This window comes from Trifolium pratense, linkage group LG5, assembly GCF_020283565.1.
Source record: "Trifolium pratense cultivar HEN17-A07 linkage group LG5, ARS_RC_1.1, whole genome shotgun sequence".
Lineage (NCBI taxonomy): Eukaryota > Viridiplantae > Streptophyta > Magnoliopsida > Fabales > Fabaceae > Trifolium > Trifolium pratense.
Window position 1 is genome coordinate 42,541,343 of NC_060063.1, and position 9,936 is coordinate 42,551,278.

The 9,936-nt window shown below is 32.8% G+C and overlaps 1 protein-coding gene across 1 annotated transcript; it reads right to left on the reverse strand.

Annotated features, from left to right (window-relative positions):
- Positions 1-624: 624 nt before the first annotated feature.
- Positions 625-2,638, reverse strand: LOC123886718 (probable F-box protein At2g36090). The gene is made up of 3 exons (XM_045936010.1): positions 2,498-2,638; positions 1,241-2,417; positions 625-734 (listed from the first exon to the last, which is right to left on the reverse strand). The coding sequence occupies exons 2-3, from the start codon at positions 2,175-2,177 to the stop codon at positions 625-627; spliced, it is 1,047 nt and encodes a 348-aa protein (XP_045791966.1). The 5' UTR covers positions 2,178-2,417; positions 2,498-2,638.
- Between the last annotated feature and the right edge of the window lie 7,298 nt (positions 2,639-9,936).

Consider the following 9,936-nt stretch of genomic DNA (forward strand, 5'->3'; position numbering starts at 1 on the left):
TACCTTTCAACAACACCAGAAATTCCACATCCACTGATAAAATTTTAATTTGCTATTACAAATAGAGTAGAGCCAGAAAATAATGAATCAGACTAGATTGTAAGGATTTTGAACTTATTTAAGCAAGTGGTAAGAAATTTGATGCATAACTCTTATGTATAGAAAAAAATTGTTTGGAAGAGAAAAATTCACTATGTATACTTACAAATTCTCAAACAAAGATTAATCACCGATAAATATTGATGAAAATTTTATATCTATAATCTATTGTTAAAAAAATAAGAGTAATGATATGATGACACATTTTTTGTTACACAAAAGTTACACACATACTATAGTATAGCATGAAAATAGATGTATAAAGTAATATTATATTGTGTGTAACTTTTGTGTAACAAAAAATATGTCATCATATCATAAAATACCGCAACGAAACAGTGTTTATCATAGTCTATTACAGATTTAGATTTATTGTTGTCAATTATTGACGCAGTCTCACACTGTAGTAAATCTTGACCATTAATTTGAAATTAGACGATTCAAATTTAAATACTGTTTTACAAAGCAAAACAATTTCAGCCGCTGATCATAGATTGGATGGCTAAGATCCGATTCCACCTACCTCTAAATCTTCCACAGTCTTCTCAATTTTGTAATCAACATTGCTTGAGGGTCCCTTTTAGAAGTTTCAACTTTTCTTTTATTAGGAGCAACACACAGTGAAGGCCCATAAACTGCACCAAAAACCAGAACCAAAGATGTAGAAAAACACCACAAACAAACACACACTCTATATTACACAAGAAATATATGCACTTCTTATTTTAAAATTTGAGCATGAATGTAAATACAATAAAGGAGTTAAACATTTGTTTGTAAATTAAGGTATCTCTGCTAGCTTGTTCTGTTGGTTTACATTATGAAATCACTGTTCTGCTTCTGTTATAACAAAAATGTTATTCAAACACAAATATCAAACAAATATACAACATTTATACACTTTTTACTTTTTTTAATATTTTTTACATGTTTCGAATTGCGTGCTGTGAGAGAAGAGAGAGAATGTGTCGTATTTTTGTCCACAAATTTGTGTTGATATATCATCCTCCTGTTATAATATGGATTATGGACAGTATTTTACAAAGTTCAAAACCACAAAACAACAATAAATTAAAAACAAGGAATCACAAAAACCAAACATTATAATGCATCAACCAAAACCTAAACATATAAAAATTACCATGCGTGCAGCCAAGGTGAAATTCATTTCCTCTTCCTCTTCCTCTCCTCTCCCCATTTTCAATAGCATTCATAAGAATAATGGCAGCTTGATTCTCATTCACAACAATCCCATCCATGTCCTCCATTCTAATCTTAATACGCCTCACATAGAACTTATCTTCTTCTTCATTTTTCCACTCACACTTCACCTTCACCTCACACTTTACCATCTCCGTAAAATACTCCCAAACCCCCGCCATCGGCAACAGCGTCTCGTACACCGCCACAACCGATCCATTGTTAGTTGTAACTGAAACAGGTTTACAACACGGACGAAACAAGCTCCCTGCATGCTTTATAGTACTCCTAGATGATATTTCACTATATAGAGATGATATAAGCACACAACTAAACCTCAATTTTTCTTTCAAATATTCCTCACACCCATCTTTCTTCACTGGAATAAAATTCAAAATATTCCACAAGTCACAAGAGTCAACAAAACGAAAGGATCTCGTGGCTCCACATGTCCCTATCTTTATGCTTTGAGATCCAATATTTGCACACAAAAGTTCTCGTTCTCGTTCTCGTTCTCCCTGTAAAAAAACATCAAATACATACGCAAAATCTGCAACGGATGGAAATTTTGGTGGTGGTGGAGGTGGAGGAGGATTATTACGATGGTGGAGGGAAGGGAACGCATCGGAGAAGAAGGAACGGCAGCCACCGGGGAAGTCTGAAATTATCATCCCATGGAAACCTACCCAAGTATGCGACAACAAGCTAGGCCACGTGGAAATGCAAACGTTCACCCATAGTCTGCTGTTGTTGTCTTTGCAGATCATGTGAAAGAATTCAGAGGAGACTGCTGATAAAGCCGTTAGGGTTTCGCCGTCGAGGCGCGGAAGGATGTGAGTAAGAATGATGTCCGGAGGTAACATACTAAAATTATTCATGATTGATCGATGGTAGAAGACGGCTAAGTTTTCATGTTAAGATATAGGGTTAGGTTTTCATGTTAAGATTAAGATATATGAGGAATTTTTACACAATTGCCATGTTTCACCGATCTGGATCCTCAGCAGCGACGATCTCTGCTGCGGTGCCTGCTGCTGGATCCTGGCCCTTGATTTAATCTAGCATCAGGTTTCCTATTAATACATATTAATCCTGCCGCATCTAATTAAACTGGTACACTGTCAAGCCAAACAGAATACAAGCTATTATTTATTGTTATACCACTGTAAAAAAAAAAATCTGTGTTATATATACCCACCGCTTAGCCTAACGATCAGATCCGAATCGTACTGTCATACATCAAAAACGCAAATTGCCTTCAACTCAATAACAAATTTGTTGTTGTTGAAGCTTAATATCAGAGAAGTGATGTATTGTTGTTGTATATGACATTAATAATGCGTTTAATTTCACCTCCGCGACTAAAAAACCAAACCAAATCTAAAAATTTTCCTTCACAACTCTTCACACACCAACCAAACAATCATTCCTTTAAAAATTCCATCACAGGAGAATTTCTCCCTTATCTCTCATTATTGTAATTTCTCCCTCCATGTAAACTGCCGCCGACTACCTCTTAAGCCCCACCACCAACGGATACATTCTTCATTCACCTGCCTTTGCTTCCTCTGTCTCTCCCACAACGTGATTTTAGCCTCTCTTTTCTCTCTTGCGGGACTTTGCTCTTCTCCTTGTCACGCAACAACCATCCTCTCCATCCAATACCACGCCTTCAATTCTATACTTTTTCACTATCTAGGCTTCCGGTGGAAAGTTGCAAAGTTGCAGAAAAAAAATGAATGAATCACAAAAAAATGTATATATATTGTTACCTTTTGTTTCGGTCCCTCTAAAAAAATAATTAAAAAGCATAAAATTATAGTATTTCAGGAGAAAATCATAAGAATTTTTTTCGGGACGAATCCAAATTCACCTACATTAAAGGGACGAAAAATACATTTTGCCTATCTTTTTATTTTATAGTTTTTTTTTTCTTAATAATTTTGTATCCCAAGTCTATAGCTAGTTACCTTTCAACAACACCAGAAATTCCACATCCACTGGTAAAATTTGCTATTACAAATAGAGTAGAGCCAGAAAATATCAACAATGAATCAGACTAGATTGTAAGGATTTTGAACTTATTTAAGCAAGTGGTTAGAAATTTGATGCATAACTCTTATGTATAGGAAAAAAAATTGTTTGGAAGAGAAAAATTCACTATGTATACTTACAAATTCTCAAATAAAGATTAATCACCGATAAACATCGGTGAAAATTTTATATCTATAATATATTGTTAAAAAAATAAGAGTAATGATATGATGACACACTCTTTGTTACACAAAAGTTACACACCTACTATAGTATAGCATGAAAATAGATATATAAAGTAAAGCAAATGCTAAATAGTGTTCCGGGACACTCTTTAAGCTCTTAAATAGTAAGTTTTTTTATAGAATTTTTATGGAAATGCGTAAAGTCAACACAATGGAAATTGAAGTGTTTAATTTTTCGAATAAAAAGTTTCTTTTAATGGAATGCTTAAAGAATACCCCGGGGGCACTCGTTAACAAGACCCATAAAGTAATACTCCCTTTGTTCCTTTTTAAAATGAATACTTTGGAGGAAAAAAATTGGTCTTTTTTATAAGAAATTTTTACCAATTTTCAAATATTTTAAATGTTCAATTTCACTTATGCCCTTAATTATTATGAGAGAGAATTTAAAAATAAGTAAGTTAGTTGAATAAAGAGGAATTAAATAAGGGTATACAATACATGGAATAAATTTAAATTTACAAGAGTATTAAATAAAAATAACTATATTAAATGTGCTTTCTTGATCTGTGTGATTTTTTCAAAGAGTTCCTGTGTTAACTAGGGATGGCAATGGGTAGGGTATGGGTAGGGTACTGTAGTACCCATCCCCATACCCGCAGATTGAAAAAATACTCGTACCCATCCCCATACCCGCGTGGGTAACAATTTTTGCCCCCGTCCCCATACCCTATGGGTACCTAGGTACCCATACCCGTACCCGTTATCCGCATTTTTACTAAAAATAAATTGATCAATTATAAAATATCATATAATTTTAATAGAATTAAAAAAATTTCAAAGATTTTAATATTGACTAATAAAAATTATAAACAAAATTATTACTAACCTTATGTTAAAGTTCATATTTATGTTAAATATTCACATTATTTTTATATTATGTTATAAATAAACATTTTTATTAAAAATATGTAATAGTTTAGTAGAGTTGTATTGTTTTAAATTGATTTATATATATTATAATATAATAATATAAATAAAATAAATAAATATATATTATGCGGGTATGGGGCGGGGTGGGTACTAAGGTACTCGTACCCACACCCATACCCGTTCATTTTTGCGGGTAATTACCCATACCCGTGCCCGTACCCAAAATGCGGGTTTTTACCCTACCCGTTGTGGGTAATTTTTGCGGGTACCCTCTGGGTATGGGTCAAATTGCCATCCCTAGTGTTAACCGCAATCTATTACAGATTTAGATTTATTGTTGTCAATTATTAACGCAGTTTCACACCGTAGTAAATTCTGACCATTCATTTGAGATTAAACGGTTCAAATTTAAATACCGTTTTACTAAGCAAAACAATTTCAGTAGCTAGTCATAGATTGGACGACTGATATCTGATTCCACCTAATACCTCCAAATCAGGGGCGTCGCCACGTTGTAGTGAGGGGGTTCAACTGAACCCCCTGAACTTAAGAAAATTGTACTTAAATTCTATGTATTTTTGCACTTTGAATCCCCTAAAATTTTACTTTTGCACCACTAAAGAGAAGAAAAGAACTCATGAGAAGGGAAATAAAGAAGATACACATTTAATAAGAAGATGTGACGAAGAAAAAAGAAGAATCAATGTTCTATAAAGCTGATGGAATGAAAAAGAAATGAAAACGGCGGCCATGGCAGTTTTTATTAAGAAGAAGAAGATGATACAATTATCTAGGGTTTTATCTGACCCATTGGGCTTCTTACTATGTGGGATGTGAGCCAATTGTTATGTTTGTGGGATGTGGGCCAATTGCAATGGAAAATAAACAAAAAATGCATCCAGTAGAAAAATGACTAGTAGTACTAGATGTTTTCTCTCCCGACCCCCCTGATTTCTTTTATACCCTTAAAAATCCAATTTTGCCCCTTGCGGTTTGAAACATTTTTGCCAAAAAACTTCGGTTTATATTCACCGAAGTCAAATATTAGACCATTTCGGTAACTGCGAACCGAACATTAGCGTTTTCGGTACACATAAAACGAACGTCAGCTTGTTCGGTACCTGCGAACTGAAATGTCATAGATTTCGGTAAGTTGGTCGCTGGAATTAGGTCATTTTCGGTAGCAGTTTACCGAAATAATTGTTTCGGTACCTGCAAACCGAAATGTCCCAAATTTCAGTAAGTGGTTACCGAAATTTATCAGCATGTCATATTATTTCGGTTCGTATAAACCGCAGTACCCCCCAAAGAAAAAAACGAAAATTCAGGGAGTAGAAAAGAATTGAGGGGGTTGGGAGAGAAAACATCGTAGTACTATGCTAAGTAAGTATTGACGACATATGTATATAATTTTTTTTAATATTCACATATATGGTATTTTCTAATCCAAATCAAAGAATATATCTATACAATATGCACAAGTAAATAACTTTTACACTGATCTTAAAAAAAAACTTTTACATTTTTTATATATAAAAAATATTGTTTTAGACCGTGCATAAGTTTTTATTTATTTTTATAATTGGTTCAATATGATTCATCACGTGTCATTTGATTTAATGATAAAAGTGACTATACAGTTAATTAATCCCGTAAAAAAATTATAAAGTTAACTAACTGGTTTTTTGTTTTGCAAGGTACTAGCACAAACTATTAATTTTGGTAGAACATTTTTCTAGATGGATTTACCTCAAGAATTTATTTTGTGTGTAAATTTTTCCTATTTTTATTCTTTAAATTTGTGTTAAGTTTAAGTGCTTTTAAATAAAAATTGCTCGTTAAAAAAAATGCCAACTAGATAAAAGTTTTTTTAAAAGTTAAAGCAAAATATTTTTAAAGGTACAATGGTCTACACCCCCTGCTTGAGGTTCCTGGCCACTGCTCCAAATCCTCCATAATCTTCTCAATTTTGTCAACATTGCTTGAGGGTCCCTTTTAGAAGTTTCAACTTTTCTTTTACGACATTAGCAGCAACACACAGTGAAGCCCCAAAAACCAGAACCAAAGGGTTAAATGCACAAATGATAAAATTTGTGCACCACACCCAAAACTAACAGTAGCCATGGATTTATAATTTAAAATTCTAATGGCAAGGATTTTAGATAGTAACATTGGGTGAGAAGTACCAGAGTTCGTCCGACACACAAACAGTATGGTACTTTTTTAGTTGTTTATTGTTTATTACTCCAGTTGATAAAACCATGCATGGTCCATATAATAAAACCATTGTCCATATATTTATACTCCAGTTAATTTCTTAATTCATATGAAATAAAAACAAAACAAAAATTATACCAAAAAACAAAAATGAATGTAAACAATTTTAACTGAATTTCATAAAAAACGATACTTAATTGATAATTAATCTAGGTAAAGAGAAAAAAATACAAAAATTCTACCAATAATAAATGGGTTCAAGTGGTAACAATTTTAAATTTGGTTGGAGGTAGGGATGAAAATGAGTCGAGCCGAACTCGTTAGAGCTCGAATCGTTAAGAATTTATTCAGCTTAAAACTCGACTTGAGTTTGACACGAACTTTTTTCCAACTCGAGTTTGGCCTGTTCAAAGTTCGCGAATAGTTTGGTTCAACTCGTTAGGTTCTATAGCGTCCAACTAAATTTATCTAGAATTCTAGTCGAACAAATATAATTGTATCTAGATACATTAGATTTCCGGTCGCTTTTATCCTTTCAATTATCATTCGTTATAAAATTTGTTGCATTGTTACCATTCTAGTTAACCTCATACAACATACTATGTGCATTTTTCATTTATAAAATATCCACTATGGCGAAAGCCACCGTTAACACCATGGTGGAAGTCCTCCAAAATATTTTATAATAATTTAACATTTCACAATAATATACTTAGTGTCTGTTTGGTTTGGCTTTTGAAAAGCCCAAACGCGAGTCTACACTTCCAAACGTGATTCTAGGAATTTTATGCTTGTTCGGCTCAAAGGAAATGTGATTCTCTTCCACGCGATTAAGCAACCAGACATGAGTAATTCAAAAGCCAGGATTCGTAGCTTTTGCATCTCAGCTGAAACACGATTCTTATTATATTAAATAATGCATAGTATGTGTTTGATAAAAAGTCTCTGAAAATAAAACAATTTGTTGGTCTTGCTTTGTTTTATGTTTCTAAGTTCTGTTATTATTAGACTCTAATGTTAATGCATTTATGTGTTTAAAATCTCTATAAGATGTTGATATTTGGTCTTGGAGCTTGCTAAAAAAGATCCAACTTATTATTTCAATCAACAATAAGGCCTTATATAGGTTTACAAGCAAGAAATTGGGCCTAACACTACTAAAGCCCAAAACAACAAGACAATACTCAACAAATATTCATTTTTTAAATTTATTGAATAACTGGTATATATAATAATCTATATCAAAGATACATCAATTATTTAATAAATCTAAAAAGTAAATATTTGCCTATAATTAACTCTGGAGGAAGTATCTTATTATATTTTTATTTTGACAAATGTTATTATATTTCTATTGAATAACTGTTATTAGAAAATGGCAATTAATGTATCTAAAAGATTATTACTATAGTAAAATAATATTGAAATTTGTTTAATTCATATTTTCAAAATATTTAAAAAAGAATTATTTTCAATATAAAAATTCCCTCTTTTGTTTTATCTAATTAGTGCAAAAAACACTAGTTAGAATCACACTTATTATATTAGTTTAAGGATCATATTAACCGGTGTCTCGAGACAATGGTTAAGCAATTAAAAAAAGTAACATTTGTATTTAAATTAACCTGTTTTATTTTTATTTTTGTTGACTTAACCTTTTTTATATTTAAAAAATATTTACTACACATAAAAAATAGGAGCAACATTTTTTAGCATTTTCCTTAGTTTCGATTTCAACTGTAGAAATGTTGAGCTATCACTATTGTTCAGTGATTTCTCAATGAATAATTGTGAAGGATGAGAGCTCTATTTATAGTTTTGGCTTAAATGCAGATTTACCCCTCCTATTTTGAAAAATGAGGAATTTTACCTCTCCTATTTTAAAATGCGAAATTTTACCCCCCCTATTTTATAATTTGTTGGATTTTGCCCCCCACCAAAATTCTGCACAAAATCTGCTTTTGAGCCTCAAAGTCAAAGCTTCGCACAGAACTCAATTTGGATCAATAATTCACAAAACTGGTACCGAAACGATCGCAATCGAGTTAGTTTTCCACAGAATCAAACTCCACTAAATTTGGAGTTACAGAGAGAGATTAATTACCGTTTTAGTGAAGGTATGTTCAAATTAACTATCGTATGAAACTACTACTGTTATTTTCGTCATGCCTCTCACCCTGTAGCTCATTTTTGAATACTATTTACATGTATGGAAAGCTAACGAAATTACCCTTGTTGGCATTTCAATTTCATCAAATTTGGAGTTACGATGCGTTCGGTAGACGATGTTAAATTTGAAGGTCACAAGTAGATTTTTGCAGAATTAGTAATTGGACAGACCTTCACTAAAATGGTAATTAATATCTCTCTATAACTCAAAATTTAGTGGGGTTTGATTCTGTGGAAAGCTAACTCGATTACGGTCGTTTCAGTGTCAGTTTTGTGAATTATTGATCCAAATTGAGTTCTGTGCGAAGCTTTGAACTTGAGGCTCAGAAGCAGATTTTGTGCAGAATTTTGGTGGGGGGCAAAATCTAACAAATTATAAAATAAGGGGGGGGGGGGGGGGGTAAAATTCCGCATTTTAAAATAGGGGGGGTAAAATTCCGTATTTTTCAAAATAGTGGGGGTAAAACTGCATTTAAGCCTATAATTTTTCTGCTGAATTTGGGCTTTTTCACGCGCTCCATCGTATGCATCGTGTCCACGATGGATGGTATCGTGGTACAATGAAGATTTGATTTAGATTTTATGTTTTTCTTCAACCGCCTTCATCGTGGGTACGATGACTTGCATGTTTTCTTCCATTTTTTTTCCCTTTTTTTGATGCTTTTTCCACTTTTCTTACTTTTTGGCCAAATAACTTCATTTCTCTAGGTATTTGCTTGCTCTTGGTATTCAATTGCTACTAACATTACTAAAAACTACTCTAAAATAATACTAAAAATATCATATAATTGACTGTCGTCAGTTAGTAACAAACCGAGTCATATTGTTTAAAGGTGTGAGTTTAATTTTTGTTCTTGGCATAAAAAATATTAGTTGTTGCCTTGCCCCAAAAAATTAAATACATTTATGGACGAAATACAATTTAACAATATAAATATCAATTTGACGGTCCATGAGTGTCGGAGAAATGATTCACTGTAATGGGAGTTCGATATAGGACTGCCCTCACTTATAAACACACATTCATACCATCTCGCAATTGTGTAGGACTTCTTAACACACACCCTCACGCCCAACACTATTGGACTTGGTGCGTTGA